At 41.2% G+C, this 15,494-nt stretch overlaps 1 protein-coding gene across 1 annotated transcript in view; it reads right to left on the bottom strand.

Annotated features, from left to right (window-relative positions):
• Positions 1 to 252: 252 nt before the first annotated feature.
• The window catches only part of LOC104226822 (uncharacterized), a 52,593-nt gene continuing 37,351 nt past the window's right edge, over positions 253 to 15,494 (bottom strand). Inside the window, exons 11-25 of the mRNA XM_070163531.1 lie at positions 15,415 to 15,448; positions 15,107 to 15,296; positions 14,857 to 15,050; positions 14,420 to 14,788; positions 13,656 to 14,244; positions 13,013 to 13,593; positions 11,981 to 12,965; positions 10,723 to 10,774; positions 4,237 to 4,336; positions 3,430 to 3,565; positions 2,954 to 3,009; positions 2,576 to 2,875; positions 2,362 to 2,484; positions 1,500 to 2,189; positions 253 to 645 (exon numbers count right to left, since the gene is read on the bottom strand). Coding sequence (XP_070019632.1) covers positions 472 to 645; positions 1,500 to 2,189; positions 2,362 to 2,484; positions 2,576 to 2,875; positions 2,954 to 3,009; positions 3,430 to 3,565; positions 4,237 to 4,336; positions 10,723 to 10,774; positions 11,981 to 12,965; positions 13,013 to 13,593; positions 13,656 to 14,244; positions 14,420 to 14,788; positions 14,857 to 15,050; positions 15,107 to 15,296; positions 15,415 to 15,448 — 4,573 coding nt within the window. The 3' untranslated portion in view covers positions 253 to 471. The remainder of the gene's footprint in view (positions 646 to 1,499; positions 2,190 to 2,361; positions 2,485 to 2,575; positions 2,876 to 2,953; positions 3,010 to 3,429; positions 3,566 to 4,236; positions 4,337 to 10,722; positions 10,775 to 11,980; positions 12,966 to 13,012; positions 13,594 to 13,655; positions 14,245 to 14,419; positions 14,789 to 14,856; positions 15,051 to 15,106; positions 15,297 to 15,414; positions 15,449 to 15,494) is intronic.

The following is a 15,494-nucleotide window of genomic DNA, read 5'->3' as shown; positions in this document are numbered from 1 at the left end:
TGAGACAGATCCTATGGAGATGTATAGAGGCTAGCGGTATCCCGGTGGCGTATTTTTCCGAATTTTGAACAATGTTTTCGTTCAGATTTATCTTTATATGAGAAGCGGCTAAATTTCGATTACTTTTGAAACTGTGGCTATTTTTGAATGACCACTTGTAAATCTGACAATTTTTAAATTTCTCCCAGTATAATACTCAACAATCTGTAGGGAAGTACTATAATACACTATCAATAGAAGAAAAAGCAAAAAAAAAAAAAATGAAGTTTACTTGAGGAAAGAAGATTAACTTATGTGCAACAGCTCTGATTAACTTATGTGCAACAACTCTGTTCTTCAAGTAAAAGGATCTGCAGCCTAAAGCGGCTTTCACTTCAGCGACACGCTTTATTAAGTCAGAGTTCCAAATTTGATGAATTCCATGTGCTGAAAGTGAACAATGCAAATGATACTAAAGAAAGTCATCAATAATCACTCCTCCAAAAATTGGGACTTGTAGATATCAGCTCCAGTGGTTGCTGCAGTTTTTGGGAAAAACCTTATGGAGAAAGAGTATGGCACGGCTGGAATAAGGTATTCGTCATGAACACAAGGGGACCAGCTATCGTCTCCTCCCAGACCCATGTGCCGATGGTCAAGATGCACCTGAGATGCAGAAAATCAAAAAAATCCTATTACATAATTTCAAGTTTAATCTGCTACAGCAGCACACTTTTTTGATAAAAGAAAAATACTCGAATCATATTTCAGCATTTGATTGGATATACAAGTCAATGGCATGTATAGTAGCGTAGGGTGGAGGGTGCAGCATGGAGTATGCTGTTAGGTGAAAGAAAATAATGTTTACAAGTTGGTGAGAGAAAGCAACATGGGGTAATGAGAGTTGTACTACAAATGTTAACACCCTTATAGGACGTAAGATATTGATGTTGAATATTTTCTTCAAGAAACACATGTTCAAAAATATAAGACAACCAAACATCCAATAAAAAAATGAACAAGGGAAACATTGTTTTGAAATACCAAATGGAGCCTTTGAAACAATAGATTGTAAAAGGAGAAGTGGCCGCAACAAGCTAAGGGAGCTAGCATCCACCCCATCGCTCTCCCAGACACTCTAGGGAAACAAATACATTTTGTTTTTTTTTTCTTTTTCCCTCATTATGATTATAAACGCGGCGTCCTATTAATGCGCAACTTAATTCCAAATGCATCCTTCAACAAAAGAGGTACGGTTTACTCTGCTTATATAGTTAGTACTTTTCTGACCCTTGAATCCAATGGATGGATATTGTAATTCTTGTGTCAGAGACCAAAAAGAAAGATGCTCATTCTCCGAAATGGTCCAAAAAGTTGGTTTTGCTCCTCGACTAGTAAACCAAAAGCCTCGAGTAAATTGTTTTAAGAGGCAAAAATAGCCAGTGAAAGCTCAGATGAAGTGTACAAGAAAGTTAAAGTTGGAATGCAACAAAGCGTGCACAAGTCAGGAAATGAAGTACCTCGATGTTTTCACTTTTCTTGAGGTCCTCATTATGTGTAGTTCTCTCGAGCTCAGCGGTGCTGTAGTAGCTTGCATTCATTTGCATGGTTGGAGAGTCTCCATGCATGGAAGCATAAAGTCCCTCTCCATCTTTGTTTTCAAACGTCACCCATCTAACATCTGCTCTGCCTGAGCATTCCCCGGGAACAACATATGGCACATGCATTTCGCCAACGGTTTGCTCATAAATACCTAAATGAGCAGCAGATTTCCGGTCTGGGTAACATTCAAATGGCCCCCTTCCATACCATTTAACCTGGTCTATAGTTGAATCCAACTGAAATTCAACCCCCACACGTGGCAAAGGTGGAAGATCAGGACAGGGCTTTACATTGCACTCTAGCACAACATCTCCTGAACCATATATCAAATACGTCATGTCAACCTCAAACAGAACACTGGAAGTTGCTGCATTTGAAGGAGTTTGCTCCTCTGCTTTTGCAATGCCATGATAAGTAGCTGATATTTTGACTTCGTGACCGTTCATACTTTCAATGGAGCAACTTTTGTTCACAAAGATTACCTTGTCAAGATTAGCAGCCTTCCACCTAGATAAGTAACTCAGAGACCCTCCCCCTTTGTCATTATCTGTTGGTGCTCTCCAAAAGCAGGGATAGATGCCTTTATTCATTACTGAAACTCCTTTAACCTGCAATCATTTGGGGATGGGTTATTTCCACATATGGTCATGTACAACCCTCACTTCAAGAGCTAGCTTTTGGGAGTTAGACTCAAGGTTCATTTCTTTAAATAATCAAAACCATATAGTCTTTTGTACAATATTGTACAACGCTCAATTTATTGAAGCACAAAGTATTTACCTTCCAGCCCTCTATACCACCAGTTCGTTTGTTAAATTTCAGCTCCCAGTAGTTGTTCTGGCCAACCTTTACCATGTCATCAAGCACTTCACCAAGTAAAGTCGCATCGGTGCTTTTAATGATCTAAGAAAATAACAGTTCTTAAAATTGTCAGTGATGTCTGAGAAAAAAGACTACCAGACTCAAGAAGAAATCTAAATTAAGAGCGACGTACACGAGGGACAACTCTCCTTCTGTTAGGCAACAGAACTTGTGTGGACGAAATGAGGTGACCATTGTTAGCCCACCGAGTAGTGTGCAAAAGCTTTGCAGTAATTGTTAAACAAATTTCTGCTGCAGAAGATGAAGTCCATGCAGAAAACCATGGGCCAGATTCCCATTTTGTTTCATGGCTTCTCTGGGGTTCTATGACAGGTAGAGGGAGGATCCCAGAGCCAAGTTCACACCCATCGCCATGAAGTACCCAGTTAAACTCCAACGCTTGTGTAGTATCAAAGAAATGCATGTTTGTTATCTGAACAGAAAAAACTATTTATTGTGTAAAAGATATTGATGTAAGTGAACAGAAAGTTTAAGTGGTATACAACATTACCTTAACAATGCCTTCTTTAAATGAGACCTTGATTGGCTGGTAAAGAAACTTAACCTCTGACAGCAAAAATGTTAAACAGTTAGACATGTTCAAGTTTAGCAAGCACCAGTACTTTTGTGAAATTCAGGTTACATCGTCCAACGCAGATCACATGCTCAGGCGTGTTTGTACATGCTTTGTACATAGTGCCCAATTGTTCCCTCCTTCGCCCTCCCCATAAATTTCCAGACACAACGGAAAAACTTGCAAGACTCCCAACATGTTAAAAGCTTTACCCCTAAAAGTACGTAAGAGAATACACAACTGAAACAACAATTACTTATTCAACATTGCTTAATGTTCCATATTCATACCCTACACTTTTTGAAGAAAAAAAAAAAGGTTAGTTAATGTGACTTATTGCTATTACTCTTGCAAAGCTTTTTGTAAGACAAGGGGAAAAAACAAATTATTAAACAAGAGAACTGTCGACTCACCATGTAATGCAGGATGAGGACTTCGATCAGGCCATACAATGCCATTTAGGCAGAAGTTTAAATCATTAGGAATGTCCCCAAAATCACCTCCATATGCCCAGCACATTTTTCCACGTGGACCTTCCTTTAATAATCCCTATTGGAAGTGCCAAATGATAGTGTTCAGTTAAAGAGGAAGCACAACTGAAATAACGAAAGATATAACATCTCCACAACTACTACTTTCCGGGCAGGAGTTGAAGCTTTCAGCAACTGTGTAGGCTTCAAAATGTCACGCAACAATTATGCAGACAGATGGTTTTAGTGTGGTTCTCCGTGTGACAATGTTGCAAATAGCAACGACATGCCTTTCACATCAAAAGTTACCTTGAAGCACAAAATGCTAGATCCAAAATCAAAAACCTTGTGTCATCTAAACAGGATATGAACCAATTCTGCTTTTTGCAATATACACTAGACTAGAGGTACACCCACCAAGTTCCTTTTTCATCTAATTAGAGCAGGCATTAGTCGTAGTATTTGAATTTACATTCAACTATCTATCTTGATAGGAATCTATCTTACACGGGGTTTGCATGTCTAAAAGTAGGTCAATAAACATACATTTGCGTTTAACTCAAAGGAACAGCTTGAAGCCATAGAAACAGAGTAACGATAATGTTTTGGGAAACCAACAAACTGGGAAAGATGTTGAGGGAAACAACTGCAATGCAAAATTGTTTTAGTGACTGCATTAACTCCTCCAGGCAATCAATATTGTTAAAATATGTCCTAAGTTACAGGACCAATCCTAAATCATGAACAAACCTGATCAGCCCAATCCCATATAAAGCCTCCTTGCAGACCAAAGGTACTATCTATTGCTTCCCAGTATTTATGGAGATTCCCATTGCTGTTTCCCATTGCTCTTCATATCTCCTCTAATCCTGTATTTCACGAAAGGACTAAGCACATTGAAATAGATTGTCACTTTGTTCGTGAAAAGATTCAACAAAAGCTCATCTCTACAGGTCATGTTAGAACTGGAGATCAATTGGGAGACATTTTCACAAAAGCTTTGAATGGAGCTCGAGTTGAATATATCTGTAACAAGTTGGGCATGATCAATATATATGCTCCAACTTGAGGGGGAGTGTTGACATACAAGTTGTCTAGCACATGTATACACATGTACTACATCATAGCTAGCACATGTATATGAGTTGTATAGTAGGTGTAATACAAGTTGTGTAGCACATGTATACACATGTACTACATCATAGCTAGCACATGTATATGAGTTGTATAGTAGGTGTAATTAGGTGTATGACAACTAATAGATTAGGTGAATTAGTATTATAAATAGGCCTTGTAATCTTCTCTTCTAGATATGAAATATAGAACTTCTTTGGTTTTTAACATGGTATCAGAGCATTAAAGTTTTTTCATCAGTTTGTTGTTGGGAATTTTTTTTTCCCCGTTCGAATTATTTTTGTTCAGAACAGTTTTTCGCTGCTTTGATTCTATTTCACTATTTCCGGCCATTTTTCCTGACAACTTTCATTTTCCAAGATCACTGTTCACTGTTCACTGTTCAAATATTACTATTCACTGTTCACTGCACTGTTCAAATTTCACTGCACTGTTCTTGACTATTTGATTCTGCTATTATTCGGGTGCAAGATGACTGAAACGAAACCTACCGTTGATGTCATTCCGGTTATGTCCAAAATTACGGAGAATAAGTTCATGGGTTCCAATTACATGGATTGGAGTAAGACGATCCGTCTCTATTTGCGGAGCATCGACAAAGAGAACCACTTGGTTGATGATCCACCCAAGGATGAGACTAAATCAGTCTGGTTAAAGGAGGATGCAAAATTGTTTCTCCAAATCAAGAATTCGATGCACAGTGAGGTAAATGATCTAGTTTCTCATTGTGATTATGTGAAGGATCTAATGGATTATTTAGATTTTTTGTACTCTGGCAAAGGAAACTTGTCTCGCATGTATGATGTGTGCCAGGCATTTTACCATCCATCCATGCAAGATCGCTCTCTCACCACTTACTTCTCAGAGTTTAAGAAGGTGTATGATGAGCTTAATGTTATATTGTCGTTTAGTCCAGATGTGAAGGTACAACAGGCTCAGCGTGAACAACTGGCGGTCATGAGTTTCCTTTCTGGTCTTTCTCCCGAATTTGAAGGGGCCAAATCGCAGATTTTATCTGGGACTGCTATCTCTTCCTTGAAAGAGGCCATTACAAGAGTGTTGCGTACTGAAAAGTCTCATCCAGGTCCGACAGCCACGATCGATAGTGGTGCTCTGCTTAGCCGCGTCCAAAAGAATAGGAGTCATAGTAATCGCAATCGGAGTAGCGATAGTCGAGACCTAAAGCAAGGGGAAGTTGAATGTTTTTATTGTCATGAACTCGGTCATACCATACGTTATTGTGTGAAGCTTCAGAATAAGAACAAAAGATTTCAGTATGCCAACATCGCCACTTCCGAGACTATTTCACCATCTCAGTCATCATCTCCTCCTATCAATACTATCCCCGAGTCAGGTAAAACCACTAAGTGTCTCCTCTCTTCGTCATCCAAATGGGTCATTGATTCTGGTGCCACAGATCATATGACAGGTAACTCTAAACTCTTTTCCACTTTTCAGTCACATACCCAATGTTCCACAGTTACTTTAGCCGATGGGTCTACCTCATATGTTTTAGGGTCTGGCACTGTTAACCCAACATCTTCTCTTTCCCTTAGTTCCGTCTTAAATTTGCCTGATTTTTCTTTCAATCTAATATCTGTCAGTAAACTTACTCGTACTCTAAATTGTTGTCTCATTTTTTCCCAATTATTGTCTTTTTCAGGATCTTACGACGAAGCAGATTATTGATAAAGGTTCTGAGTCTGGGGGTCTCTATGTTCTTGAAGCACAGGTGCCGAAATCCATTTCTTGTTCAACTGTGTTGTCTCCCTTTGATGTACACTGTCGATTGGGTCATCCATCCTTGTCTAGTTTGAAGAAGTTATATCCTCAGTTTCAGAGTATTTCCTCTTTAGATTGTGAGTCATGTCAGTTTGCTAAACACCATCGCCTTCCTAAAGTTTCTAGAGTCAATAAACGGGTCGACTTACCTTTTGAGTTAGTTCACACCGATGTTTGGGGTCCATGTCCTATTATCTCTAAAACTGGTTTTAGATATTTTGTTACCTTTGTGGATGATCATTCTCGTGTTACTTGGTTATATTTAATGAAAAATCGTTCGGAGTTGTTTTCAATTTTTTGTGCTTTTTGTGCTGAAATAAAAACTCATTTTAATGTTTCCGTTCGTAATTTAAGGAGTGACAATGCAAAAGAATATTTTTCGGATTTGTTTAAAGATTATATGGCTACAAATGGTATTCTACATCAATCTTCTTGTGTTGACACCCCTTCTCAAAATGGGGTTGCGGAACGAAAAAATAGACATCTTCTTGAAGTAGGCCGAGCACTCCTCTTTCAAATGGAAGTGCCAAAATGTTTTTGGGCTGATGCCGTCTCTACAGCTTGTTTTTTAATAAATCGTATGTCATCTTCTGTACTTCATGGTAATATTCCTTACAACATTCTTTTTTCCTCTAAGCCATTATTTCCTATTGAACCCAAAATATTTGGTTGTACTTGTTTTGTTCGTGATGTTCGTCCACAGGTAACTAAATTAGATCCAAAGGCCCTTAAGTGTGTGTTCTTAGGGTACTCACGTCTTCAGAAAGGTTATCGGTGTTATTCTCCAGATCTCAAAAGGTACTTAGTGTCTGCCGATGTCACATTCCATGAAAATTATCCGTTCTTTTCTTCATATGTTTATAACAGTCCTGAGGAAGAAGATGATACTTTGGTCTACACTGTCACACATCCAGTTAGTTCTCCAACACCTCTTCCTCAATCACCCGTTTCCCTCGATCGACCATCCGAGCAGCCACCTGTTCTTCGTGTGTATACCAGGCGACAACAAACCTCAGAACCCGATCCTTTACCTACTCCTGCTTCGTCGGTAGATCCAACCTCCTGTGTTTCAGATCCTAGTTTGGATCTTCCTATTGCCATTCGCAAAGGTACACGACAATGTACTTATCCTATTTCTTCTTTTGTGTCTTATGACCATTTGTCTACTTCTTCTAGCTCGTTTATTGCATCATTAGATTCTGCTAGGATACCTAAAACTGTTCGTGAAGCATTGTCCCACCCAGGTTGGCATGATGCAATGATAGAAGAGATGATGGCTTTAGATGAGAATGGTACTTGGGAGTTGGCCGATCTGCCCACTAACAAAAAGGCTATTGGGTGCAAGTGGGTATTTGCTGTTAAGTTTAACTCCGATGGGACAGTAGCTCGCCTTAAGGCACGCCTTGTTGCAAAAGGGTATGCACAGACCTATGGAGTCGACTATTTGGATACTTTTTCCCCGGTCGCCAAGTTAGCTTCTGTTCGATTATTCATTTCCATGGCAGCTACTTATGATTGGCCTCTGCATCAGCTTGATATAAAGAATGCTTTTCTACATGGAGATCTTCAGGAAGAAGTATATATGGAGCAACCACCTGGGTTTGTTGCTCAGGGGGAGTGTGGAAAGGTATGTCGTCTTCGAAAATCTCTTTATGGGCTGAAACAGAGTCCCCGTGCTTGGTTTGGCAGATTTAGTGAGGCTGTTCTAGAATATGGGATGAAGAAAAGCAATTGCGATCATACGGTGTTTTATAAAAAGTCTGATGATGGTATTCTTTTATTGGTAGTATATGTTGATGACATCGTTATTACTGGAAGTGATATTACAGGAATTTCAACTCTAAAGTCTTTCCTTCACACTCAATTTCAGACGAAAGATTTAGGGCAACTAAAGTATTTTTTGGGAGTTGAAGTTACACGGAGCAAGAAAGGCATCTTCTTGTCCCAAAGGAAATATACTCTTGACTTGTTAGCTGAAACTGGAAAGTTGGGATCTAAACCATGCAGCATGCCAATGGTTCCTAACACACAACTCGTGAAAGAAGACGGTGAGTTATTCGAAGATCCAGAGAAATATAGGAGATTGGTTGGGAAACTGAACTATCTTACAGTAACTCGTCCCGATATCGCATACTCTGTCAGCATTGTGAGTCAGTTTATGTCTTCCCCAACAGTCAGGCATTGGGCGGCTCTGGAGCAGATTCTTTGTTATCTAAAGGGATCTCCAGGACGGGGTCTAGTATATAAGAATAATGAACACACTAACATTGAGTGTTTCACAGATGCAGATTGGGCAGGGTCAAAAGCCGATAGGAGATCCACGACAGGATATTGCGTTTTTGTTGGTGGAAACTTGATTTCGTGGAAGAGTAAGAAACAAAATGTCGTATCTCGATCTAGTGCGGAAGCAGAATACAGAGCTATGGCACAATCTGTGTGTGAGGTTGTATGGGTACATCAACTATTAAGTGAAGTTGGCTTCCAAACTACATTGCCAGCAAAGTTGTGGTGTGATAATCAAGCTGCTCTTCATATCTCCTCTAATCCTGTATTTCACGAAAGGACTAAGCACATTGAAATAGATTGTCACTTTGTTCGTGAAAAGATTCAACAAAAGCTCATCTCTACAGGTCATGTTAGAACTGGAGATCAATTGGGAGACATTTTCACAAAAGCTTTGAATGGAGCTCGAGTTGAATATATCTGTAACAAGTTGGGCATGATCAATATATATGCTCCAACTTGAGGGGGAGTGTTGACATACAAGTTGTCTAGCACATGTATACACATGTACTACATCATAGCTAGCACATGTATATGAGTTGTATAGTAGGTGTAATACAAGTTGTGTAGCACATGTATACACATGTACTACATCATAGCTAGCACATGTATATGAGTTGTATAGTAGGTGTAATTAGGTGTATGGCAACTAATAGATTAGGTGAATTAGTATTATAAATAGGCCTTGTAATCTTCTCTTCTAGATATGAAATATAGAACTTCTTTGGTTTCTAACATTTTATAACTTGACACATCAGGAAACAAGTGTGTTAATGTCTTTTGACCACCTAGATGATCCACTATAACACAAATATCACATGCAGGATAATAAAGTATATTACACACTTAGCCACTGGTCCTTGATTTTTACTTTCTTCAAGTGAGCATCCAAAACAGAACACTTGGAGTTAAAGTTCGGTGACGAGAATCGAAATAGGGACATGGTAGTGTCACTTGACAACCAAGTTTTCCCCAAGAAAGGAAGTTTCAAATACGTAGGATCAGTAATCCAAGGTAATTGGGAGATTGACGAGAACGTCACACATCGTATTGGAGCGGGATGGATGACATAGAGACTCGCATCCGGTGTTTTTGTGATAAGAATGTGCCGCCTAGACTTAAAGGTAAGTTCAACAAAGTGGTAGTTAGACGGACTATGTTATATGGGGCAGAATATTGCCCAGTTAAGAACTCATATATCCAAAAGATGAAAGTAGCAGAGATGAGGATGCTAAGATGGATGTGCAGACATACCAGGAGAGATACGATTAGGAATGAAGTTATTCGGGACAAGGCAGGAGTGGTCCCCGTGGAGGACAAAATGCGTGAAGTGAGGTTAAGATGGTACGGGCATGTGAAGAGGAGAGGCGTTGATGCCCCTGTGAGGAGATGTGAGAGATTGGTCGTGGTGGGCATGAGGAGAGGTAGAAGGAGGTCTAAGAAGTATTGGGGTGAGGTAATAAGGCAGGACATGGTATAACTTCAGCTTAATGAGGACATGACCTAGATAGGAGGTGTGGAGGTCGAGGATTAGGGTAAAAGATTAGGGGTAGTTGAGTGTATTCCTTTGTCATCCCAGTGGCAGTAGTATAGTCTTGTATTCTTTTTCTTTTTCTCTTTCTCTTTTTTCGTAGAGTTATATTTACATCTGTTATTTCTTTCGCTTCAGTTATTTTATGATATTGTTGTTGTTACTGCTTATAGCAACTGCTCCTTTTCATTTTTTCCTTGAGCGGAGGAGGGTCTTCGGAAATAGCCTCTCTACCTCCACAAGATAGGGGTAAGGTCTGCATACACACTACTCTCCCCATACCCCACTTGTAGGATTATACTGGGTATGTTGTTGTTGTTGTCAATTGAGCATCCTCCTGACTTGGTTCTCTAAGGGGTATTTACAAACATCAGTCAGTAATTTTAGTCATTCAGATATTTGTACTGTTCTGATCATTTTTTTTTTTGATAAGGTAAATTGTATTAATCCAATAGAAAGGGAAAATTCCCTTTTAACAGAGTTATACAGAAAAGTAGAGAATTTACATCAGAACATGATTCTCTACAAAAGACGCCCAAAGATCCACACAAGTGAGGGCTACATGAGTACACCAATAAGCAAGCAAAGATAAAAGACTATTACTAATATTTGAAAAAGGTGATTCAATTCCTTCAAAAACTCTCCTGTTTCGCTCCCTCCAAACTATCCACATGAGAGCTAGTGGTGCGAACTTCCACGCCTTTTGTTTTCTTCGCCTGCGTAGACCTGCCCAACTCTGTAGCATTTCCTTAACAGAGCTTGGCATCACCTATTGGACACCAAAAAGATGTAATATAACCCTCCACAAGGCCGAGGAGACACGGCAGTGCAACAAAAGATGATCCACATCTTCCCCTGCGCTTTTGCACATGTAGCACCAACTCAAAAGTGTAATTCCTCGCTTGCGGAGATTTTCTGTTGTCAAGATCACATCCCTCGCTGCTAACCATGCAAAAAAACACACCTTCGTGGGCGCTTTAGGGATCCATATCGATGAGTAAGGAAAAGTGGCCTCCCTCCTCACAAGCAAACTCTGGTAGAAAGACTTGACGGTGAACAAACCATCGGCACGCAACCCCCATCTCCAAGAATCACTAGATTGGTGGTACGTGCCTTGCCCATATAGTAGTGCCAACAGGTCTTGGAGTTCCTCGATCTCCCAATCTTGCATGTTCCTTCTAAAAGATAGGTCTCACACTACCACCCCTTCATGCTCCTTGCGAATCTATTGAACTGTCATTTCCTTCTGGTTTGAGACACTGAAGACGTTAGGGAAAGAGGCCCTCAGAGTATTCTCTCTGCACCACCTTTGATTCCAAAAGTTTATTCTCCTTCCATCGCCCATCCTTTAAGTTATGTTTGCATTGAATGCTTCCCAATTCTTCATAATGCTCCTCCACATGCCGCATCCGAAAGGCGCTGTGATTGCCTTGGTCCTCCAATCCCCTACTGTGGAATCGTACTTTTCTACTACTACCTCTCTCCATAAAGCGTTTTCTTCTACCCAGAATCTCCACATCCACTTTCCTAACAATGCTCTGTAAAATATCCTGAGGTCTTTTACTCCAAGTCCACCCCACTTATTTGGGGTGGTTACTGTCTCCCAATTCACTAGATGAAACTTTCTAGTGCCATCTGCCGCATCCCAGAGAAAGCTCCTTTGTAGTCGCTCCAGTTTTTCTATGATGTTCGCAGGGGCTTGCAACAACGACAAGTAGTAGATGGGGATACTCGATTAAGTGCTCTTAATGAGCACTTCCTTACCTCCTTTTGAAAAGTATCTTTTCTGCCAGCCTGCTAATCTTTTCTCCACTCTTTCGATCACTGGATTACAAACTGCAGTATCTTTGTACAAGGATCCTAAGGGAAGTCCCAGGTAAGTAGTGGGAAGGGAGCCCATCTTGCAACCGAGGACATAGGACAAAGCATCAATTTTAGCAACCTCACCAACCGGGAAAATCTTGCACTTGCCGAGGTTGATTTTGAGTCCTGATATAATCTGGAACCACTGTAGTATCTGCTTCAAGTTTGTAAATTGATCCATATTGGCATCACAGAAAACCAGAGTGTCATCGGTAAAAAGCAAATGAGATACTCTTCGGTCGCTGATAGCTCCAATTGGAGCTGAGAATCCTATCAAAAAACCACCTGCCGCCGCACGATCCATCATTCTGCTCAGGGCATCCATCACTAGAATGAATAACATTGGGGATAGGGGATCGCCTTGTCTGAGTCCCCTGGAGCTGCCAAAGAAACCGCACAGGCTACCATTTACCAGGACTGAGAATCTGACTGAAGAAATGCATAACTTGATCCATCCCCCCCATCTTGCCCCAAAACCCATCCGCATCATGATGAAATCCAGAAAATCCCAATTGACATGGTCAAATGCCTTCTCAAGATCCAGCATGCATAGTAATCTAGGTTCTCTATTTTTCCTTCTCGAGTCCACAAGTTCATTTGCCACCAAAGCGGCATCCAGGATCTGCCTACCTTCCACAAACGCGTTCTGGGATGACAATACAGTCACATCAAGGACCTTCTTTAGTCTGTTGGATAGCACTTTAGATATAATCTTGTAAATGCTCCCTACAAGACTAATAGGCCTGTAATCTCTAATAGAGGATGAGCCTTCTTTTTTAGGCACAATGGTAATAAAAGAAGCGTTGATACTTCGCTCGAAAACACCATTCTCGTGGAAGTATTCAATGGTTTCCAACAACTCCCCCTTAATGGTATCCCAACATATCTGGCAGAAAGCCATCGAGAAATCATCAGGCCTGGGTGCCTTATCACCAGCACAACTTGATACAGCATTGTGAACCTCATCCTCTCGAAACCCCTCTCTAGCCATTCACCGTCTCCCTCCCCTATGTGACTGAAATCTAGCCCGCCCAGAGTAAGCCTCCAGCTTTCTTCTTCTTTGTACAAATTCTCATGAAACCCCATTATCGCCTCTTTTCCCTCCTCAACCCTCACCCCATCCACATCTAAAGAATTAATGCAGTTTCTCCTTCGATTTGAGACCGCAACCCTATGGAAAAACTTAGTGTTTGAATCCACCTCCTTTAACCAGAATGCCCTCGATTTTTGCCGCCAACTAGTCTCCTGAGCTATTGCTAAATCGACTATTTCCCTCTTGACCTCCCCCAATCTCACTTTCTCGGCATCTTCTAACACCCTCGCCCTTTCCCCTCTCTCTAATTCCCCCAATTCATGCATGAGCTCCCTCATTCTAACCTCTACCCCCCCAAAGACCTCCTTATTCCACCTAATGATGTCTTCCTTGAGCAGTTTTAGTTTCTTTGAAAGGCGAAATGAAGGTGTTCCTATTACGCTGTAGCTTGTCCACCATTCTCTCACTTTGTCGAAAAAACCTGGCACTTTCAACCACATGTTTTAGAACCGGAAAGGAGCACGCACCCTCTCCCTCTACAACCATCTAGCATAATTGGCATATGATCCGAAGTCAGCCTTGGTAAAGGAAACTGAAGTGCATGTGGAACCAACTCATCCCAGGATGTCGAAATCAGAAATCTATCAAGTCTAGACCTTGAATTTGACTCCCCCGCCCTGGCCCAAGTGAATCTTTCCCCTGACAGAGGAAGATCAATGAGAAAGTGATCATTAATAAAGTCAGAAAACTCCTCCACGGCCCTCGAGATCAGATTACATCCTAATCTCTCCTCCGGAAATCTAATAGTGTTGAAATCTCCCCCTAGGACCCATGGAATGTCCCACTCCCCCATAACATTCGCCAATTCCTCCCAGAAAGGTGCCTTGGTCCCTTCTACCACCGGACCGTACACTCCCCCAAACCCCCACTCCACTCCATTCGCCCTATCTTTAACTAGGACTACTAGAGAAAAAAACCCCTTCTTAACCTCTTTTACCTCCAAACTTCTATCATCCCACATAAGAATAATGCCCCCTACACTTCCCACTGCTGGAACCCAATCATATTTTACCCAACTACCTCCCCAGACACTCCTCACAATCGCATCTGACAGAACTTCCATTTTCGTCTCCTGGAAACAAACTAGATTGGCACCCCACTCTTTAACTCCCACTTTGAGGATGACCCTTTTGTTTGGGTCATTCATCCCCCTCACATTCCATAAAAGGATCTTAACTTCCATAAGCAACGATGTCCCCCTTTCCCTCGGCCCCCCTCGCGGAACTCCCTTCCTCCCTGTCGCTCACCCGGCCCCTTCTCTGGTACACCACTACCTCCCCTAAATTTTGTTGCCTGGCCCCTTGACCCAACTCTTGCCCTTTACCATGAAAGAAAGACTGTTGCTCAATCTCCCTCAACAGTTTTAACACCCTATCCTCCTTTCCTTCAAAAGAAACACCCAAAAATTTCCCAAAGTTTAAAAGTTTTTCCTCCATCCAGAACGACAAGCCCCCTCCACTCCGTGTCGAAAGTGGACGTGCATCTTCGATAAGTACCCCTTTCTTGCTCCCATCCGAGGAATACAAGACCATAGCATTGCTGCTAGAATAGTCCTTAGGTGACGGAAGAGTCTCATTAGTGCTATGAGAGCCATCAACCTCTGAAATTAACACCTTCTGCTACAAGACTTTCCCGCAATGTCAACATGATGATGTGAAGGAAGGGAGCATGGAATATTTGGTGCCTCATTAGCTTTAATAGCGGCTGCGGTACTATCAACAGATGGGGCATTCACAGCAAGCTTTCCAGATGATTCAGGAGGTTGCATTGTTGCCGCAGCACTGCTTAGTACAGTAGCAGATGTAGGGGTGGTGATGCTGGATCTAGCAGTGGCTGTCGGTCGAGGAGTAGCACCATTTTCTTTAGCCAGTTCTGTCCCTGATGCATCGGACTCGTTGTAGGGCGTATGATACTAGAGCTTGGTGGTGAAATACCACTGTGACAACCAACATTGGCAGCAGAAGAAGGAATAGCTGTTCCCATATTCTTAGGAGCTTTATCAGCCGCAACATTAGATGAACTGGCCCCTGAGGATCGATTATGAAAGAATTGGGAAAAGTTGCAGGGCCCATTTGTGAAGGCCCTTGCATATGCCTGTTGGATAGTCGCCTTCTGATCATTAAACTATAACCAAATCTACCTAGCAATTATAGATGCAACCAATATATCAAACATGCCTTAGGAATGTTAGTGAAGTATATTAAAAGTTGTCCCTTCAGGGATGGTTTTGTGGCTAAACTACTGTTCCTCTATAAGTAAGAGATAAATTAATTCTCCTATAGCTCAAATGGGGAAAACTGAAGAGTAGCATCTGTTTTTGAA

This window comes from Nicotiana sylvestris, chromosome 12 (assembly GCF_000393655.2).
Source record: "Nicotiana sylvestris chromosome 12, ASM39365v2, whole genome shotgun sequence".
Classification (NCBI taxonomy): domain Eukaryota; kingdom Viridiplantae; phylum Streptophyta; class Magnoliopsida; order Solanales; family Solanaceae; genus Nicotiana; species Nicotiana sylvestris.
This window is presented reverse-complemented; position numbering and strand designations above follow the sequence as displayed.